General features: G+C 48.2%; 2 protein-coding genes across 3 annotated transcripts in view; both read right to left on the bottom strand.

Moving 5' to 3' along the window:
* Positions 1–9,222, bottom strand: part of tpm2 (tropomyosin 2 (beta)) — a 35,165-nt gene extending 25,943 nt beyond the window's left edge. The window contains exon 1 of one of the 2 annotated variants that reach the window (XM_065965555.1): positions 8,961–9,222. In XM_065965555.1, the coding sequence (XP_065821627.1) occupies positions 8,961–9,074 (114 nt within the window). In that variant the 5' untranslated portion in view covers positions 9,075–9,222. The remainder of the gene's footprint in view (positions 1–8,960) is intronic. The other variant, XM_065965554.1, reaches the window with a different exon arrangement.
* Positions 9,223–13,826: 4,604 nt separating this feature from the next.
* tln1 (talin 1) overlaps positions 13,827–22,500 on the bottom strand; it is a 48,612-nt gene continuing 39,938 nt past the window's right edge. Inside the window, 4 exon segments of the mRNA XM_065965298.1 lie at positions 13,827–14,718; positions 16,110–16,235; positions 18,071–18,253; positions 18,335–18,397. Of these exon segments, the coding sequence (XP_065821370.1) occupies positions 14,584–14,718; positions 16,110–16,235; positions 18,071–18,253; positions 18,335–18,397 (507 nt within the window). The 3' untranslated portion in view covers positions 13,827–14,583.

Below are 22,500 nucleotides of genomic sequence, written 5' to 3'. Positions count from 1 at the left end.
TCACTGTAACCTTTTTTTTATTTTTAGAGTTTGATGGTAGAGTTGATCTCTCCATCTTTAAGATTTTAGTTTTATAATTATTAATATTTGAATCTTTTTGCACAACATTCAATAAAACACAGGGTACGGTCTAAACCTGCAGATTTGTTACAGGACAGGTGTGTGTCTCACATAGTGTCTGTCTCACCTGGTGTCTGTCTCACCTGGTGTCTGTCTCACCTGGTGTGTGTCTCAACTGGTGTCTGTCTCACCTGGTGTCTGTCTCACCTGGTGTCTGTCTCACCTGGTGCCTGTCTCACATGGTGTCTGTCTCACCTGGTGTGTGTCTCAACTGGTGTCTGTCTCACCTGGTGTCTGTCTCACCTGGTGCCTGTCTCACCTGGTGTCTGTCTCACCTGGTGTCTGTCTCACCTGGTGCCTGTCTCACATGGTGTCTGTCTCACCTGGTGTGTGTCTCAACTGGTGTCTGTCTCACCTGGTGCCTGTCTCACCTGGTGCCTGTCTCACATGGTGTCTGTCTCACCTGGTGTGTGTCTCAACTGGTGTCTGTCTCACCTGGTGTCTGTCTCACCTGGTGCCTGTCTCACCTGGTGTCTGTCTCACCTGGTGTCTGTCTCACCTGGTGCCTGGCTCACATGGTGTTTGTCTCAACTGGTGTGTGTCTCAACTGGTGTCTGTCTCACCTGGTGTCTGTCTCACCTGGTGTCTGTCTCACATGGTGTCTGTCTCAACTGGTGTGTGTCTCAACTGGTGTCTGTCTCACCTGGTGTGTGTCTCAACTGGTGTGTGTCTCACCTGGTGTCTGTCTCACCTGGTGCCTGTCTCACATGGTGTGTGTCTCAACTGGTGTGTGTCTCACCTGGTGTCTGTCTCACATGGTGTCTGTCTCACCTGGTGCCTGTCTCACATGGTGTCTGTCTCAACTGGTGTCTGTCTCACATGGTGTGTGTCTCACCTGGTATCTGTCTCACCTGGTGCCTGTCTCACATGGTGTCTGTCTCACATGGTGTGTGTCTCACCTGGTGTCTGTCTCAACTGGTGTGTGTCTCAACTGGTGTCTGTCTCACATGGTGTCTGTCTCAACTGGTGTGTGTCTCAACTGGTGTCTGTCTCACCTGGTGCCTGTCTCACATGGTGTCTGTCTCACATGGTGTGTGTCTCAACTGGTGTGTGTCTCACCTGGTGTCTGTCTCACCTGGTGTCTGTCTCACATGGTGTGTGTCTCAACTGGTGTGTGTCTCACCTGGTGTCTGTCTCACATGGTGTCTGTCTCACCTGGTGCCTGTCTCACATGGTGTCTGTCTCAACTGGTGTCTGTCTCACATGGTGTGTGTCTCACCTGGTATCTGTCTCACCTGCTGCCTGTCTCACATGGTGTCTGTCTCACATGGTGTGTGTCTCACCTGGTGTGTGTCTCACCTGGTGTCTGTCTCAACTGGTGTCTGTCTCACATGGTGTGTGTCTCACCTGGTGTCTGTCTCACCTGGTGCCTGTCTCACATGGTGTCTGTCTCACCTGGTGTGTGTCTCAACTGGTGTGTGTCTCACCTGGTGTCTGTCTCAACTGGTGTCTGTCTCACATGGTGTGTGTCTCACCTGGTGTCTGTCTCACCTGGTGTCTGTCTCAACTGGTGTGTGTCTCAACTGGTGTGTGTCTCACCTGGTGTCTGTCTCACCTGGTGTCTGTCTCACATGGTGTCTGTCTCACATGGTGTCTGTCTCACCTGGTGCCTGTCTCACCTGGTGTCTGTCTCAACTGGTGTGTGTCTCACCTGGTGTCTGTCTCACCTGGTGCCTGTCTCACATGGTGTCTGTCTCACCTGGTGTGTGTCTCAACTGGTGTCTGTCTCACATGGTGTCTGTCTCACATGGTGTGTGTCTCAACTGGTGTGTGTCTCACCTGGTGTCTGTCTCACCTGGTGTCTGTCTCACATGGTGTCTGTCTCACATGGTGTCTGTCTCACCTGGTGCCTGTCTCACATGGTGTCTGTCTCAACTGGTGTCTGTCTCACCTGGTGTCTGTCTCACCTGGTGCCTGTCTCACATGGTGTCTGTCTCAACTGGTGTCTGTCTCACCTGGTGTCTGTCTCACATGGTGTCTGTCTCAACTGGTGTCTGTCTCAACTGGTGTGTGTCTCAACTGGTGTGTGTCTCAACTGGTGTCTGTCTCACATGGTGTGTGTCTCACCTGGTGTCTGTCTCACCTGGTGTCTGTCTCACATGGTGTCTGTCTCACCTGGTGTGTGTCTCAACTGGTGTGTGTCTCACCTGGTGTCTGTCTCAACTGGTGTCTGTCTCCCATGGTGTCTGTCTCACATGGTGTGTGTCTCAACTGGTGTGTGTCTCACCTGGTGTCTGTCTCACCTGGTGCCTGTCTCACATGGTGTCTGTCTCACCTGGTGTGTGTCTCACCTGGTGTCTGTCTCACCTGGTGCCTGTCTCACATGGTGTCTGTCTCAACTGGTGTGTGTCTCAACTGGTGTCTGTCTCAACTGGTGTCTGTCTCACATGGTGCCTGTCTCACATGGTGTCTGTCTCAACTGGTGTCTGTCTCAACTGGTGTGTGTCTCAACTGGTGTCTGTCTCACCTGGTGCCTGTCTCACATGGTGTCTGTCTCACCTGGTGTGTGTCTCAACTGGTGTGTGTCTCACATGGTGTCTGTCTCACCTGGTGCCTGTCTCACATGGTGTGTGTCTCACCTGGTGTCTGTCTCACCTGGTGTCTGTCTCACATGGTGTCTGTCTCACCTGGTGTGTGTCTCAACTGGTGTGTGTCTCACCTGGTGTCTGTCTCAACTGGTGTCTGTCTCACATGGTGTCTGTCTCACATGGTGTGTGTCTCAACTGGTGTGTGTCTCACCTGGTGTCTGTCTCACCTGGTGCCTGTCTCACATGGTGTCTGTCTCACCTGGTGTGTGTCTCAACTGGTGTGTGTCTCACCTGGTGTCTGTCTCAACTGGTGTCTGTCTCACATGGTGTCTGTCTCACATGGTGTGTGTCTCAACTGGTGTGTGTCTCACCTGGTGTCTGTCTCACCTGGTGCCTGTCTCACATGGTGTCTGTCTCAACTGGTGTCTGTCTCACATGGTGTGTGTCTCAACTGGTGTGTGTCTCACCTGGTGTCTGTCTCACCTGGTGCCTGTCTTACCTGGTGTGTGTCTCACCTGGTGCCTGTCTCACATGGTGTCTGTCTCACCTGGTGCCTGTCTCACCTGGTGTCTGTCTCACCTGGTGTGTGTCTCAACTGGTGTGTGTCTCACCTGGTGTCTGTCTCAACTGGTGTCTGTCTCACATGGTGTCTGTCTCACCTGGTGTCTGTCTCAACTGGTGTGTGTCTCAACTGGTGTGTGTCTCACCTGGTGTCTGTCTCACCTGGTGTCTGTCTCACATGGTGTCTGTCTCACATGGTGTCTGTCTCAACTGGTGTCTGTCTCACCTGGTGTGTGTCTCACCTGGTGTCTGTCTCACCTGTTGTCTGTCTCAACTGGTGTCTGTCTCAACTGGTGTCTGTCTCACATAGTGTCTGTCTCAACTGGTGTGTGTCTCAACTGGTGTCTGTCTCAACTGGTGTGTGTGTCACATAGTGTCTGTCTCAACTGGTGTGTGTCTCAACTGGTGTCTGTCTCACCTGTTGTCTGTCTCAACTGGTGTCTGTCTCAACTGGTGTGTGTCTCAACTGGTATCTGTCTCACCTGGTGTGTGTCTCAACTGGTGTCTGTCTCACCTGTTGTCTGTCTTAACTGGTGTCTGTCTCAACTGGTGTGTGTCTCAACTGGTGTCTGTCTCAACTGGTGTCTGTCTCACCTGGTGTGTGTCTCACCTGGTGTCTGTCTTAACTGGTGTGTGTCTCACCTGGTGTCTGTCTCAACTGGTGTCTGTCTCACATGGTGTGTGTCTCAACTGGTGTGTGTCTCAACTGGTGTGTGTCTCACCTGGTGTCTGTCTCACCTGGTGCCTGTCTCACCTGGTGTCTGTCTCACCTGGTGTGTGTCTCAACTGGTGTGTGTCTCACCTGGTGTCTGTCTCACATGGTGCCTGTCTCACATGGTGTCTGTCTCAACTGGTGTCTGTCTCACATGGTGTGTGTCTCACCTGGTGTCTGTCTCACCTGGTGTCTGTCTCAACTGGTGTGTGTCTCAACTGGTGTGTGTCTCACCTGGTGTCTGTCTCACCTGGTGTCTGTCTCACATGGTGTCTGTCTCACCTGGTGTCTGTCTCACCTGGTGCCTGTCTCACATGGTGTCTGTCTCAACTGGTGTCTGTCTCACATGGTGTCTGTCTCACATGGTGTGTGTCTCAACTGGTGTGTGTCTCACCTGGTGTCTGTCTCACCTGGTGCCTGTCTCACATGGTGTCTGTCTCAACTGGTGTGTGTCTCAACTGGTGTCTGTCTCAACTGGTGTCTGTCTCACCTGGTGCCTGTCTCACATGGTGTCTGTCTCAACTGGTGTCTGTCTCAACTGGTGTGTGTCTCAACTGGTGTCTGTCTCACCTGGTGCCTGTCTCACATGGTGTCTGTCTCACCTGGTGTGTGTCTCAACTGGTGTGTGTCTCACATGGTGTCTGTCTCACCTGGTGCCTGTCTCACATGGTGTGTGTCTCAACTGGTGTGTGTCTCAACTGGTGTCTGTCTCAACTGGTGTCTGTCTCACCTGGTGCCTGTCTCACATGGTGTCTGTCTCACCTGGTGTGTGTCTCAACTGGTGTGTGTCTCACCTGGTGTCTGTCTCACCTGGTGTCTGTCTCACATGGTGTCTGTCTCAACTGGTGTCTGTCTCAACTGGTGTGTGTCTCAACTGGTGTGTGTCTCACCTGGTGTCTGTCTCACATGGTGTGTGTCTCACCTGGTGTCTGTCTCACCTGGTGTCTGTCTCACATGGTGTCTGTCTCACCTGGTGTGTGTCTCAACTGGTGTGTGTCTCACCTGGTGTCTGTCTCAACTGGTGTCTGTCTCACATGGTGTCTGTCTCACATGGTGTGTGTCTCAACTGGTGTGTGTCTCACCTGGTGTCTGTCTCACCTGGTGCCTGTCTCACATGGTGTCTGTCTCACCTGGTGTGTGTCTCACCTGGTGTCTGTCTCACATGGTGTCTGTCTCACCTGGTGTGTGTCTCACCTGGTGTCTGTCTCACCTGGTGCCTGTCTCACATGGTGTCTGTCTCACCTGGTGTGTGTCTCACCTGGTGTCTGTCTCACCTGGTGCCTGTCTCACATGGTGTCTGTCTCAACTGGTGTGTGTCTCAACTGGTGTCTGTCTCAACTGGTGTCTGTCTCACCTGGTGCCTGTCTCACATGGTGTCTGTCTCAACTGGTGTCTGTCTCAACTGGTGTGTGTCTCAACTGGTGTCTGTCTCACCTGGTGCCTGTCTCACATGGTGTCTGTCTCACCTGGTGTGTGTCTCAACTGGTGTGTGTCTCACATGGTGTCTGTCTCACCTGGTGCCTGTCTCACATGGTGTGTGTCTCAACTGGTGTGTGTCTCAACTGGTGTCTGTCTCAACTGGTGTCTGTCTCACCTGGTGCCTGTCTCACATGGTGTCTGTCTCACCTGGTGTGTGTCTCAACTGGTGTGTGTCTCACCTGGTGTCTGTCTCACCTGGTGTCTGTCTCACATGGTGTCTGTCTCAACTGGTGTCTGTCTCAACTGGTGTGTGTCTCAACTGGTGTGTGTCTCACCTGGTGTCTGTCTCACATGGTGTGTGTCTCACCTGGTGTCTGTCTCACCTGGTGTCTGTCTCACATGGTGTCTGTCTCACCTGGTGTGTGTCTCAACTGGTGTGTGTCTCACCTGGTGTCTGTCTCAACTGGTGTCTGTCTCACATGGTGTCTGTCTCACATGGTGTGTGTCTCAACTGGTGTGTGTCTCACCTGGTGTCTGTCTCACCTGGTGCCTGTCTCAACTGGTGTCTGTCTCAACTGGTGTCTGTCTCACATGGTGTGTGTCTCAACTGGTGTGTGTCTCACCTGGTGTCTGTCTCACCTGGTGCCTGTCTCACATGGTGTCTGTCTCAACTGGTGTCTGTCTCACATGGTGTGTGTCTCAACTGGTGTGTGTCTCACCTGGTGTCTGTCTCACCTGGTGTCTGTCTCACATGGTGTCTGTCTCACATGGTGTCTGTCTCAACTGGTGTCTGTCTCACCTGGTGTGTGTCTCACCTGGTGTCTGTCTCACCTGTTGTCTGTCTCAACTGGTGTGTGTCTCACCTGGTGTCTGTCTCAACTGGTGTCTGTCTCACATGGTGTCTGTCTCACCTGGTGTCTGTCTCAACTGGTGTGTGTCTCACCTGGTGTCTGTCTCACATGGTGTCTGTCTCACATGGTGTCTGTCTCAACTGGTGTCTGTCTCACCTGGTGTCTGTCTCACCTGGTGTCTGTCTCACCTGTTGTCTGTCTCAACTGGTGTGTGTCTCACCTGGTGTCTGTCTCAACTGGTGTCTGTCTCACATGGTGTCTGTCTCACCTGGTGTCTGTCTCAACTGGTGTGTGTCTCAACTGGTGTGTGTCTCACCTGGTGTCTGTCTCACATGGTGTCTGTCTCACATGGTGTCTGTCTCAACTGGTGTCTGTCTCACCTGGTGTGTGTCTCACCTGGTGTCTATCTCACCTGTTGTCTGTCTCAACTGGTGTCTGTCTCAACTGGTGTCTGTCTCACATAGTGTCTGTCTCAACTGGTGTGTGTCTGTCTCACCTGTTGTCTGTCTCAACTGGTGTCTGTCTCAACTGGTGTGTGTCTCAACTGGTATCTGTCTCACCTGGTGTGTGTCTCAACTGGTGTCTGTCTCACCTGTTGTCTGTCTTAACTGGTGTCTGTCTCAACTGGTGTGTGTCTCAACTGGTGTCTGTCTCAACTGGTGTCTGTCTCAACTGGTGTGTGTCTCACCTGGTGTCTGTCTCACATGGTGTCTGTCTCAACTGGTGTCTGTCTCAACTGGTGTCTGTCTCACCTGGTGTGTGTCTCACCTGGTGTCTGTCTTAACTGGTGTGTGTCTCACCTGGTGTCTGTCTCAACTGGTGTCTGTCTCACCTGGTATGTGTCTCACCTGGTATGTGTCTCACGTGGTTTGTGTCTCACCTGGTGTTTGCTCTTTTAATCTCATAAAGTGTTTCTTAAACAGTCTGATCCGGTATGATCTTCATTATGTCGGATATTCTGTGGTCTCTGGTTCATTATCATTCATGCAGAAATCAAATGAGTATTTCCCCCTCAGGTGTGATGATCTGATCTAAATGATCTGATAGGCTGATAGTTGTGATTATTCATGCTCTCTACAGGGATAACCTTTTTATTTAACAGACTCTGAGTGTGAGGGATCGCTGAGCGTTTTCTGGTTCATTGGACTTGGACTCGGCTCTTTGTGATGCTGTGGCTGCTTTCCAGAGGTTGTTTCAGTTGTTAACATTTCAACAACAGGCTGCAGACTATAAAAAGAGCACAGTTAATGATGCAGCCTCACTACAATGTGCGGGACAAATGTGCATTCATATTACTGTGACAGTCTGTCTCCATGTAAGGCCTCTGGGTCACAAATAGCCGACGCTCCTGATCCTGCAGACAACACTGAGGGAATTGAAGCCCCAACTGTCTTTGTGACAACAATTCAGAGAAGGCTGGGCAGAAATAGACCTGGGGGGTTAGGTAGAGGTAGAGCCTTCAGTTATCAGGCCTGCTCGTGGTACCTAAGGTCTCTAAATGTACCATGGGAGGTAGAGCCTTCAGTTATCAGACCTGCTCTTGGTACCTAAGGTCTCTAAATGTACCATGGGAGATAGAGCCTTCAGTTATCAGGCCTGCTTGTGGTACAGTCTCTAAATGTACCATGGGAGGTAGAGCCTTCAGTTATCAGACCTGCTCTAAATGTACCATGGGAGATAGAGCCTTCAGTTATCAGGCCTGCTTGTGGTACAGTCTCTAAATGTACTATGGGAGGTAGAGCCTTCAGTTATCAGGCCTGCTTGTGGTACAATCTCTAAATGTACTATGGGAGGTAGAGGTAGAGCCTTCAGTTATCAGTAACTGGGGGGGGGGGGGTGGAGTATTTATTTATTAGTGAATGAGTCTGATCGTGTTGAGTCTGTTTTTGTTAGAAAAGGTTTGAACATGTTGTGAATAAATCACGGGATTTGAGTGACCCCCCCCCCCCCCCCCCATGGTGTGTCTCACCAGTTGTGTCTCAACCCTACACCCCCCCCCCCCCCCCCCCCCCGACACACACACAGTGTCTTTGAGATATTTCGAGCTCATTAAAGCAGCTGTGGATAAAGTGGAGTCTCAGAGATCAACACAAACTCTATTTATGGTCAAAGTCCAGCAGAACGTCTCCTCGTCTTCATCATCAGTTCAACATTCAAATAAACAGACACAAGGATGGCACGCCACATTATTCCATCTCCACTGAACACTAGTTCACATTATTATACAATATCATACACTACTCATTTTACGTCAGTCATATTATTTAAATTATTGATATTATTTCACATGAACAGTCTCACTTTAAACTCCAGGATCAGCTGATCCATCCTGCAGGAAATCTTTTTTGAAACTCTGAACCTCCAGAGTTCTCTTCAGGTGTTTTCATCCCCTTGTAATTTTCATCATTAAAATAATAAAAATTCTAAGCATTAAAAACACTGTTTTAGATGAGTCATCACATCTTTTCACCTGATTAAGAGTTCAAAGAAGTTGTCTTTTAATTAAACACCTTTTTAAAGAGACTGTGAGGTTACAGCTGTTTGTTGGATCTGCACCTGTCTGTTATTAAAACACCTGTTCATAGTTATAAGGTTCTGATGTTTACCTGTTAATATCTCAGCTGCTCAAAGTGACTGACAAACCTTTTTTTATAAATTACTACAAGTGTTGGAGCCGTTTTACCTTGCACTCGTTCGCCTCTAGTATCTCACCTGCTTAAAGTGACTAACTCTCTTCAATCAAAGTTCAGGTGTTGGATGATGTTTTACCTGTTTGCACTTGTCCTCGGCCCCCTTTTTGTCTCCCTCGGCCTGCTCGGCTCGGTCTATGGCGTTCTCCTTGTCCAGCTTTAACATCTGCATCTTCTTCTTGATGGCCTCCATGGTGGCGCGGCTTTGGGATACTCACAGCGGGAGAAAGAGGCTGCTGGTCCGGACTGAGAGTGGAGCACCGCTCGGTGTCTGTGTGTGTGTGAAGGGTCGAAGGATGGAGCAGCAGCTGCACGAGCTCACACTTTTTTTCACAGTGAATCTGCGCGAGGACGTTCCCATATTTAGGCAGCACGAGGGGCCAGAGCGCGCGTGACGTGCGGGAATAAATCAGGTCTGTTTACATAACGTCATGTTATCCACCTGCAGGATACTACAAAGGTAGAAGAATTCAAATATATTGATATATTTTAATTAAATATAAATATACACTGATAACAAATGTATGTGCTTGTATTGATGTAAACATGAAACTTGTATTCATACTCAGGGCCCTCTCCAGGATTTACCTGGTCCCCATGACAAATCTCACATTAGGCTCCTCCCCCACAGTCCGAGATAGGACTATAACCACGCCTCCATAACACTAACGAGTCATTAACAGATTTACATTCAAGTCCACAAAATGTGACTCCTTCAACACTTTTAGATAGCACACATTTTAAAATGAAACAATCTCTTATTATAATGATACGCACGATCTAAGAGTCATGAAGACTTAAAGACTCAACATTTATTTATCAGACAGGAGAGGAAAAGGAGCGAAAGAAACATTTATTTATCAGACAGGTGAGGAAGAGGAGATAAAGAAACATTTATTTATCAGACAGGAGAGGAAAAGGAGAAAGAAACATTTATTTATCAGACAGGTGAGGAAGAGGAGGTAAAGAAACATTAATTTATCAGACAGGTGAGGAAGAAAAGAACATTTTTATGAGCAGTCCTGATAACTGAAGGTTCTACCTCCCATAGTACATTTAGAGACTGTAGGTACCACGAGCAGGATAACTGAAGGCTCTACCTCCCATAGTACATTTAGAGATCGTAGGTACCACAAGCAGGCCTGAAAACTGAAGGCTCGACCTCCCATAGTACATTTATAGACTGTACCACGAGCAGGCCTGATAACTGAAGGTTCTACCTCCCATAGTACATTTAGAGACTGTAGGTACCACGAGCAGGATAACTGAAGGCTCTACCTCCCATAGTACATTTAGAGATTGTAGGTACCACAAGCAGGCCTGAAAACTGAAGGCTCGACCTCCAATAGTACATTTATAGACTGTACCACGAGCAGGCCTGATAACTGAAGGCTCTACCTGCCATAATACATTTAGAGACCGTAGGTACGACGAGCAGTCCTGATAACTGAAGGCTCTACCTCCCATAGTACATTTAGAGACCGTAGGTACGACGAGCAGTCCTGATAACTGAAGGCTCTACCTCCCATAGTACATTTAGAGACCATAGGCATTTAGAGATCGTAGGTACCACGAGAAGACCTGATAACTGAAGGCTCTACCTCCCATAGTACATTCAGAGACTGTACCACGAGCAGGCCTGATAACTGAAGGCTTTACCTCCTATAATACATTTAGAGACCGTAGGTACCACAAGCAGGTCTGCTAACTGAAGGCTCTACCTCCCATAGTACATTTAGAGACTGTACCACAAGCAGGTCTGATAACTGAAGGCTCTACCTCTCATAGTACATTTAGAGACCGTACCATGAGCAAGCCTGATAACTGAAGGCTCTATCTCCCATAGTACATTTAGAGACTGTACCACGAGCAGACCTGATAACTGAAGGGTCTACCTCCCATGGTATATTTAGAAACTGTAGGTACCAGGAGCAGGCCTGATAACTGAAGGCTCTAACTCCTATAGTACATTTAGATACTGTACCACGAGCAGGCCTGATAACTGAAGGCTCTACCTCCCAAAGTACATTTAGAGACTGTACCACGAGCAGGCCTGATGACTGAAAGCTCTACCTCCCATAGCACATTTAGAGACTGTTGGTACCACGAGCAGGCTTGATAAGTGAAGGCTCTACCTGCCATAGTACATTTAGAGACTGTACCACGAGCAGGCCTGATAACTGAAGGCTCTACCTCCCATAGTACATTTAGAGACTGTACCACGAGCAGGCCTGATAACTGAAGGCTCTACCTCCCATAGTACATTTAGAGACTGTACGTACCACGAGCAGGTCTGCTAACTGAAGGCTCTACCTCCCAAAGTACATTTAGAGACTGTAGGCATTTAGAGATCGTAGGTACCACGAGCAGACCTGATAACTGAAGGATTTACCTCCCATAGTATATTTAGAAAATGTAGGTACCACGAGCAGGCTTGAAAACTGAAGGCTCTACCTCCCAAAGTACATTTAGAGACTGTACCACGAGCAGGCCTGATAACTGAAGGCTCTACCTCCCAAAGTACATTTAGAAACTGTAGGTACCAGGAGCAGGCCTGATAACTGAAGGCTCTATCTCCCATAGTACATTTAGAGACTGTAGGCATTTAGAGACCGTACGTACCACGAGCAGGTCTGCTAACTGAAGGCTCTACCTCCCAAAGTACATTTAGAGACTGTACCACAAGCAGGCCTGATAACTGAAGGATCTACCTCCCATAGTATATTTAGAAAATGTAGATACCACGAGCAGGCTTGAAAACTGAAGGCTCTACTTCCCATAGTACATTTAGAGACCGTACCACGAGCAGGCCTGATGACTGAAAGCTCTACCTCCCATAGCACATTTAGAGACTGTTGGTACCACGAGCAGGCTTGATAAGTGAAGGCTCTACCTCCCATAGTACATTTAGAGACTGTAGGTACCACGGGCAGTCCTGATAACTGAAGGCTCTACCTCCCATAGTAAATTTAGATACTGTACCACAAGCAGGCCTGATAACTGAAAGCTCTACCTCCCATAGCACATTTAGAGACTGTAGGTACCACGAGCAGGCTTGAAAACTGAAGGCTCTACCTCCCATAGTACATTTAGAGACCGTACCACAAGCAGGCCTGATAACTGAAGGCTCTACCGCCAATAGTACATTTAGAGACTGTAGGTACCACGAGCAGTCCTGATGACTGAAGGCTCTACCTCCCATAGTACATTTAGAGACTGTACCACGAGCAGGCCTGATGACTGAAAGCTCTACCTCCCATAGTACATTTAGAGACTGTACCACGAGCAGGCCTGATGACTGAAAGCTCTACCTCCCATAGCACATTTAGAGACTGTTGGTACCACGAGCAGGCTTGATAAGTGAAGGCTATACCTCCCATAGTACATTTAGAAACTGTAGGTACCAGGACAGGCCTGATAACTGAAGGCTCTACCTCCCAAAGTACATTTAGAGACTGTAGGCATTTAGAGATCGTAGGTACCACGAGCAGACCTGATAACTGAAGGATTTACCTCCCATAGTATATTTAGAAAATGTAGGTACCACGAGCAGGCCTGATAACTGAAGGCTCTACCTCCCAAAGTACATTTAGAGACTGTACCACAAGCAGGCCTGATAACTGAAGGATCTACCTCCCATAGTATATTTAGAAAATGTAGGTACCACGAGCAGGCTTGAAAACTGAAGGCTCTACTTCCCATAGTACATTTAGAGACCGTACCACGAGCAGGCCTGATGACTGAAAGCTCTACCTCCCATAGCACATTTAGAGACTGTTGGTACCACGAGCAGGCTTGATAAGTGAAGGCTCTACCTCCCATAGTACATTTAGAGACCGTACCACAAGCAGGCCTGATAACTGAAGGCTCTACCGCCAATAGTACATTTAGAGACTGTAGGTACCACGAGCAGTCCTGATGACTGAAGGCTCTACCTCCCATAGTACATTTAGAGACTGTACCACGAGCAGGCCTGATGACTGAAAGCTCTACCTCCCATAGTACATTTAGAGACTGTACCACGAGCAGGCCTGATGACTGAAAGCTCTACCTCCCATAGCACATTTAGAGACTGTTGGTACCACGAGCAGGCTTGATAAGTGAAGGCTCTACCTCCCATAGTACATTTAGAGACTGTTGGTACCACGAGCAGGCTTGATAAGTGAAGGCTATACCTCCCATAGTACATTTAGAAACTGTAGGTACCAGGACAGGCCTGATAACTGAAGGCTCTATCTCCCATAGTACATTTAGAGACTGTAGGCATTTAGAGATCGTAGGTACCACGAGCAGACCTGATAACTGAAGGCTCTACCTCCCATAGTATATTTAGAAAATGTAGGTACCACGAGCAGGCTTGAAAACTGAAGGCTCTACTTCCCATAGTACATTTAGAGACCGTACCACGAGCAGGCCTGATGACTGAAAGCTCTACCTCCCATAGCACATTTAGAGACTGTTGGTACCACGAGCAGGCTTGATAAGTGAAGGCTCTACCTCCCATAGTAAATTTAGAGACTGTAGGTACCACGAGCAGTCCTGATAACTGAAGGCTCTACCTCCCATAGTAAATTTAGAGACTGTAGGTACCACGAGCAGTCCTGATAACTGAAAGCTCTACCTCCCATAGTACATTTAGAGACTGTAGGTACCATGAGCAGTCCTGATAACTGAAAGCTCTACCTCCCATAGCACATTTAGAGACTGTAGGTACCACGAGCAGTCCTGATAACTGAAAGCTCTACCTCCCATAGCACATTTAGAGACTGTAGGTACCATGAGCAGAACTGATACATCACTACGGCCCTAGTAGCTCTTTAAGATAAGTCGTTGACTGACCATTTAGAGCTTTGTAAGTGAGAAGAAGGATTTTAAATTCTCATCCAGATTTTATAGGGAGCCAGTGCAGATATGCAAATACAGGAGTCATGACATGATGAACAGAAAAGTTTGACTGAAAACTTTATTGATATAAATCTCTGATACAGTGACGATGTACAGCTGATCAGCAGCGTTAGAAACAGAGTGAGCGTGTGTGTGTGTGAGATTACAGGCACTTTATAAACGTTAAAGTGTGAAAAAACAGAGTTTCTTTGGGTCCATTGAATCTGCTGAACACAAACTAACCTGGAACAGAAACATCTTGCACTCAGCAGACAGAGAATGAAGGGTTAGCCGCTAACATTTGCACACGCAGAGCACCAAATAAACAGATGTTAAATATATGGCTTCATCATATTCAACAAACAGCTGTAAAAATCTCATCTGCTGCTGACTCCAACAAACATTTAAAAACAGCTCGTCTTTATAAAAATAAGGAATTTAATATGATTTGTTCTGACGCAGAGTTCCAAATCTAAACTTTACACATTATTTTGTCCTTTTTTCAGATTTAAACTGAACATCATGACTTTAACAGGAACACAGAGTCTCTCTCAACATATTCAGACACTGAAACATGGCATTCAGACACTGAAACATGGTTATCAGACACTAAAACATGGTGATCAGACAGTGAAACATCGTCTGCAGATGAAGTTTGCATAGAAAGAGAGTGCAGCCGTTCTAACAGGAAGGCAGCAGAAACTAAAGAGAAACAGACAGATAGATATTTATATTAAATGATCATATATAATGAAAGCACAGATATATCTTAATAAGGCATAGGTATGTTTCAGGTGTACACAGGTGAGTCAGGTGTGTCACTGCTCCTGTCCGTCCTCTCTCAACTCAGACGGGAGAAACTTGTATTGCTGCTGTCGGATCATCGCAAGCTTCTTCCTCGCCTCATCCAGCTCCCGCTCTTTCCTGAGCATCTCCTCCTGCGCCGCGATGATCTGAAACAAACACACACACACACACACACACACACACACACACACACACTGTAAACACACCGTAATATGACCGTAGGTACAACGGGCAGACCTGATAACTGACGGCTCTATCTCCCATAGTACATCTAGAGACCGTAGGTACCACAAGCAGGCCTGATAACTAATATGCTGAGTGAGTCGCCTGTACCTGTGACTCATCTGTACCTGTGCTCTGACTCATCTGTACCTGTGACTCATCTGTACCTGTGCTCTGACTCATCTGTAGATATGACTCATCTGTACCTCTGACTCATCTGTACCTCTGACTCATCTGTACCTGTGACTCATCTGTAACTGTGACTCATCTGTACCTGTGACTCATCTGTACCTGTGACTCATCTGTACCTGTGACTCATCTGTAACTGTGACTCATCTGTACCTCATCTGTTCCTGTACCTGCGTTTCATCTGTACCTGTGATTCATCTGTAACTGTGACTCATCTGTACATGTGACTCATCTGTACCTGTACCTGTGACTCATCTGTACCTGTGACTCATCTGTACCTGAGACTCATCTATACCTGAAACTCATCTGTACCTGTGACTCATCTGTACCTGTGACTCATCTGTACCTGTGACTCATCTGTACCTGTGACTCATCTGTACCTGAGACTCATCTATACCTGAAACTCATCTGTACCTGTGACTCATCTGTACCTGTGTCTCATCTGTACCTGAGACTCATCTGTACCTGTACCTGTGACTCATCTGTACCTGTGCTCTGACTCAGCTGTATCTGTGACTCATCTGTACCTGTGACTGATCTGTACCAGTACTCTGACTCATCTGTACCAGTACTCTGACTCATCTGTACCTGAGACTCATCTGTACCTGTGACTCATCTGTACCTGTGTCTCATCTGTACCTGTGTCTCATCTGTACCTGTGTCTCATCTGTACCTGAGACTCATCTGTACCTGTACCTGTGACTCATCTGTACCTGTGCTCTGACTCAGCTGTATCTGTGACTCATCTGTACCTGTGACTGATCTGTACCAGTACTCTGACTCATCTGTACCTGTGACTCATCTGTACCTGTGACTCATCTGTACCTGTACCTGTGACTCATCTGTACCTGTGACTCATCTGTACCTGTACCTGTGACTCATCTGTACCTGTGACTCATCTGTACCTGTACCTGTGACTCATCTGTACCTGTGACTCATCTGTACCTGTACCTGTGACTCATCTGTACCTGTACCTGTACCTGTGACTCATCTGTACCTGTGACTCATCTGTACCTGTACCTGTGACTCATCTGTACCTGTGACTCATCTGTACCTGTGCTCTGACTCATCTGTACCTGTGACTCATCTGTACCTGGGACTCATCTGTACCTGTGCTGTGACTCACCTGTGCGATGCCTCCCACCATCTTACTCTTCACCACCACCGCCTGGTCGTCCTGAGCGTCAAACGCTGCTTTCTGAGCCGCTTTCACCAGATTATCAGATGCTCGCTTCACCGCGTTACCTGCAGCCTGCACACGCCCAGACACACACACACACACACACACACACACACACACACACACACACACACACACACACACACACACACACACACACACACACACACACACACACACACACACATTGAGAGACAGTTAGATATCTATTCTGTTTTCAGACAGAAATGTGCAGCCTTCTTCACAGAGGAGGAGGAGGAGGTAAGTACACATGATGAACGTCCGGACCTTTAACAAACTTTGTGTTTATTAAACCAGTCCAGGCAGGAGCATCTCCTCTCGTGTGTGTGTCTGTGTGTGTGTGTGTGTGTGTGTGTGTGTGTGTGTGTGTGTGTGTGATCATTTACAATCAGTGATTGTGTGTTGCTCTGTTTCCTCACAAACACTGAGCACAGCATCATGCTAACATTAAATAGGTCAGGTGTAGTGTTTCTGTCTGTGGATTGTTTCCACTCATGAATGTGGGGGAATTAGAGAGCAGCAGCTGCAGGACCAGAAGAGACACAGATAAGCTGCTGCTGATTGGATCAGAGAACATGAGCTGCACACACACGCCTGATGTGTGAGGACATACCAACATAGACGGGAACCCCATCACAGAAAGAGAGAGAGAGGGAGAGAGGGAGAGAGGGAGAGAGAGAGGGAGAGAGAGGGAGAGAGAGAGGGAGAGAGAGAGGAGAGAGAGGGGGACAGAGGGAGAGAGAGAGGAGAGAGAGAGAGGGAGAGAGAGAGGGAGAGAGAGAGGAGAGAGAGGGGGACAGAGGGAGAGAGAGAGGAGAGAGAGGGGGACAGAGGGAGAGAGAGGGGGAGGGAGAGAGAGGGAGAGAGAGAGGGAGAGAGAGAGGGAGAGAGAGGGGGACAGAGGGAGAGAGAGAGGGAGAGAGAGAGGGAGAGAGAGGGGGAGAGAGGGAGAGAGAGAGGAGAGAGAGGGGGACAGAGGGAGAGAGAGAGGGAGAGAGAGGGGGAGGGAGAGAGAGGGAGAGAGAGAGGGAGAGAGAGGGGGAGAGGGAGAGAGAGAGGGGGAGGGAGAGAGAGACAGAGGGAGGGGGAGAGAGAGAGAGAGAGAGAGAGAGAGAGAGAGAGAGAGAGACTAAAGGTACACACTACAAGATAATTCCCCGCTTCCTCCATTCAGACCAAAGTCAACAAACACACAAATCTGATTGTTCTAAAAATGATGTTGCTGTATGTTCCTGCGGTGAGACCAAGCAGCATCCTCCAGTGTTGAAAAATGAAGCCGATTCTGAAGTACAATCCTGCAGTGCCTCAAGTGTCTACTAGAGGCTGGCTGCAGAAGCACAGGAAGTCACATACACACTCATTCTAAAAAGCCTGTTTTTACAGCAGAAATGAAAATGGTTTAAAACCCGCCTCAGCTCCAGCTCTCAGCCTGTCGTTAGGTTGACTGAAAGTTAGACTGAGACAGCATTTCCAGCATGGAGACCGCCATCGATGGAACTCCAGCGCCCCCTGCAGGAACAGACGGGGGACTATCCATCTACATTAAACATGTTTGATATTTACGATGCATCTACATTAAACATGTTTGATATTTACGATGAGAAATCCTGTTGTGGCTGTAAAGATGTTAATCTCTGAAAACTAAGCCTCACCCTGCTAGGGCTTCTGTACTTTCTGAAAGACCAGGAACTAACAATAAGACATGCAGCCCCTGCAGAGCTCAGTCACAGCAGGGTGTTACATCTGCAGCTGAGAGCCCATTGCTCCCCCCCTCCTCCAAGTGTGGTTCTTACATTTCGAGGCCACAGGAAGCTCTTAGTTCTGTGGTTGAAGCGGGGCTTGTGTGTGTGTGTTAGTGAGTGTGTATTTGTGTATCAGTGTGTTACCTGTAGTCTCTTCATGGTCTGTGAGTCCTGGTCCGCTTTGACCTTACAGGCGACCAGCAGCTGGGCGGTGGAGGCGGCGACCTGTTTGGCCGAGGAGATGAGTTTCTCCTCGCTGGCGTGTCCCTGCACCGCAGAGTTAGCCGCCTCACACAGGTTGTTAGTTGCCGCGGCAACCATCCGAGCCTGAAAAGTCCCAGGTTATTATGGGTTATTCTGAAGGTTAAATATTGAAATAAAACATGAATCAAATTAATAAAGACTCACAGCGGAGATGAGACCCTGAGACCACTGACCATCATCCACAGCATTGGCCTGGATCGCCCCCACCTGAAAACAACCACACAGGTGAGTGAGGAGGTCATACAGGGGAACACACCTGAAAACAACCACACATGACCTGGGGTCTCATTTATAACCGTTGCGTACTCACAAAACAGGGTCTGAAGCTGGCGTACGCCTTTTCTCACGCAAAGTAAGCAAACTGTGACTCAGGCGTACGTACATTTTGGAGTCATGGGAAATCATCGACACAGACGGTGAAGTGGTGAATTGAAACCTGCAGATACATATCGATGTCTCTAACACTAAATATCAAACTTTACTGACAGATCCACGTCATCAGAATCATTCAAACTGATGGTTTTATTTAGGCTATAATCACTCATGTAGTGAGCCGTTTCCGATAAGTCACTTTTCATTATGACAATATATAAACATAAAAAAATAAATAAAAGTCTGCATGCTCATACAGATGTGCAGTGAAATGTAATCCCGATGTATGAAGTCATTATCCCAGACGACCTCAGAGGACCGGACGTGTACACTAATGTAATCACTGATGTAGAGTTAAACATTAGACTAACACAGAGACCACAGAGCCAACAGATTTCATTCATATATTTAAATATCGAGCATTTATCATCAAGTGTGGTTTTTAGTTTTAATAAAGATGACTGCGTTAAGACGCACAGAGACACGGCGGTGGCTTCACACATTTCACCTCCTCCACTCAGCATGTCTTCATCAGCTGCACGTATTTATTCTGTAAATAATTCAAGTGTGGACATTAAGTCAGGTCATCTCTGACACCATCATTAGGTCTCTAAATCCTCATAATGAGTCACAGAGCAGACCGAGTTTACCACGAAAGAAACGACCAACAATCAAACGTTTTTGTTCGTTGATCAAACCTTTGATTACTAATATGATGACTGACGGGAGCACTCTGACAATATGAAGAAGACAGTGTGGGTCCTGTAAACATGTAAACATGTACACATGTACACATGTACACATGTACACATGTAAACATGTAAACATGTAAACATGTACACATGTACACATGCAAACATGTACACATGTACACATGTACACATGCAAACATGTACACATGTACACATGTAAACATGTAAACATGTACACATGTACACATGTAAACATGTACACATGTACACATGTACACATGCAAACATGTACACATGTAAACATGTACACATGCAAACATGTACACATGTAAACATGTACACATGTACACATGTAAACATGTACACGTGTACACATGTAAACATGTACAGATGTAAACATGTAAACGCAAAGCAGATCGTGAATGAAGAAGCATACAAACGAGGGGGCGGAGCAAAGGTTTTCCGGCATGTTTACATGTAAACATGTAAACATGTAAACATTGCAGATATACTCGTGCGTAATGATGAACGCTGGATGTTTTGGCGCTGTAGGAGGACAGCGTGAATGCAGCAGTGACGTGGTGTCACTCTCTGATTGGGTGAATGCAGCAGCGACATGGTGTCACTCTCTGATTGGGTGAATGCAGCAGCGACATGGTGTCACTCTGATTGGGTGAATGCAGCAGTGACGTGATGTCACTCTCTGATTGGGTGAATGCAGCAGCGACGTGGTGTCACTCTGATTGGGTGAATGCAGCAGCGACGTGGTGTCACTCTGATTGGGTGAATGCAGCAGCGACGTGATGTCACTCTGATTGGGTGAATGCAGCAGCGACATGGTGTCACTCTCTGATTGGGTGAATGCAGCAGTGACGTGGTGTCACTCTCTGATTGGGTGAATGCAGCAGCGACGTGGTGTCACTCTGATTGGGTGAATGCAGCAGTGACGTGGTGTCACTCTGATTGGGTGAATGCAGCAGCGACGTGATGTCACTCTGATTGGGTGAATGCAGCAGCGACATGGTGTCACTCTCTGATTGGGTGAATGCAGCAGTGACGTGGTGTCACTCTCTGATTGGGTGAATGCAGCAGCGACGTGGTGTCACTCTGGTTGGGTGAATGCAGCAGTGACGTGGTGTCACTCTGATTGGGTGAATGCAGCAGTGACGTGATGTCACTCTCTGATTGGGTGAATGCAGCAGCGACGTGGTGTCACTCTGATTGGGTGAATGCAGCAGCGACGTGGTGTCACTCTGGTTGGGTGAATGCAGCAGTGACGTGGTGTCACTCTGATTGGGTGAATGCAGCAGTGACGTGATGTCACTCTCTGATTGGGTGAATGCAGCAGCGACATGGTGTCACTCTGATTGGGTGAATGCAGCAGTGACGTGATGTCACTCTGATTGGGTGAATGCAGCAGTGACGTGATGTCACTCTCTGATTGGGTGAATGCAGCAGCGACATGGTGTCACTCTGATTGGGTGAATGCAGCAGTGACGTGATGTCACTCTGATTGGGTGAATGCAGCAGTGACGTGGTGTCACTCTCTGATTGGGTGAATGCAGCAGTGACGTGGTGTCACTCTGATTGGGTGAATGCAGCAGCGACGTGATGTCACTCTGATTGGGTGAATGCAGCAGCGACATGGTGTCACTCTCTGATTGGGTGAATGCAGCAGTGACGTGGTGTCACTCTCTGATTGGGTGAATGCAGCAGCGACGTGGTGTCACTCTGATTGGGTGAATGCAGCAGCGACGTGGTGTCACTCTGATTGGGTGAATGCAGCAGCGACGTGATGTCACTCTGATTGGGTGAATGCAGCAGCGACATGGTGTCACTCTCTGATTGGGTGAATGCAGCAGTGACGTGGTGTCACTCTGGTTGGGTGAATGCAGCAGTGACGTGGTGTCACTCTGATTGGGTGAATGCAGCAGTGACGTGATGTCACTCTCTGATTGGGTGAATGCAGCAGCGACGTGGTGTCACTCTGATTGGGTGAATGCAGCAGTGACGTGATGTCACTCTCTGATTGGGTGAATGCAGCAGTGACGTGATGTCACTCTCTGATTGGGTGAATGCAGCAGCGACGTGGTGTCACTCTGGTTGGGTGAATGCAGCAGTGACGTGGTGTCACTCTGATTGGGTGAATGCAGCAGTGACGTGATGTCACTCTCTGATTGGGTGAATGCAGCAGCGACGTGGTGTCACTCTCTGATTGGGTGAATGCAGCAGTGACGTGATGTCACTCTCTGATTGGGTGAATGCAGCAGTGACGTGGTGTCACTCTCTGATTGGGTGAATGCAGCAGTGACGTGGTGTCACTCTCTGATTGGGTGAATGCAGCAGTGACATGGTGTCACTCTCTGATTGGGTGAATGCAGCAGTGACGTGATGTCACTCTCTGATTGGGTGAATGCAGCAGTGACGTGATGTCACTCTCTGATTGGGTGAATGCAGCAGTGACGTGATGTCACTCTGATTGGGTGAATGCAGCAGTGACGTGGTGTCACTCTGATTGGGTGAATGCAGCAGTGACGTGATGTCACTCTGATTGGGTGAATGCAGCAGTGACGTGGTGTCACTCTCTGATTGGGTGAATGCAGCAGTGACGTGGTGTCACTCTGATTGGGTGAATGCAGCAGTGACGTGATGTCACTCTCTGATTGGGTGAATGCAGCAGCGACATGGTGTCACTCTCTGATTGGGTGAATGCAGCAGTGACATGGTGTCACTCTCTGATTGGGTGAATGCAGCAGTGACGTGATGTCACTCTCTGATTGGGTGAATGCAGCAGTGACGTGATGTCACTCTCTGATTGGGTGAATGCAGCAGTGACGTGATGTCACTCTCTGATTGGGTGAATGCAGCAGTGACGTGATGTCACTCTCTGATTGGGTGAATGCAGCAGTGACGTGATGTCACTCTCTGATTGGGTGAATGCAGCAGTGACGTGGTGTCACTCTCTGATTGGGTGAATGCAGCAGTGACATGGTGTCACTCTGATTGGGTGAATGCAGCAGTGACGTGATGTCACTCTGATTGGGTGAATGCAGCAGTGACGTGATGTCACTCTGATTGGGTGAATGCAGCAGTGACGTGGTGTCACTCTGATTGGGTGAATGCAGCAGCGACGTGGTGTCACTCTGATTGGGTGAATGCAGCAGCGACGTGGTGTCACTCTCTGATTGGGTGAATGCAGCAGTGACATGGTGTCACTCTGATTGGGTGAATGCAGCAGTGACGTGA

The sequence above is a fragment of the Labrus bergylta genome, chromosome 17 (assembly GCF_963930695.1).
Source record: "Labrus bergylta chromosome 17, fLabBer1.1, whole genome shotgun sequence".
NCBI lineage: Eukaryota > Metazoa > Chordata > Actinopteri > Labriformes > Labridae > Labrus > Labrus bergylta.
The sequence above is the reverse complement of the archived record's forward strand: the minus strand, read 5'-3'. Positions and strand labels throughout refer to the sequence as shown.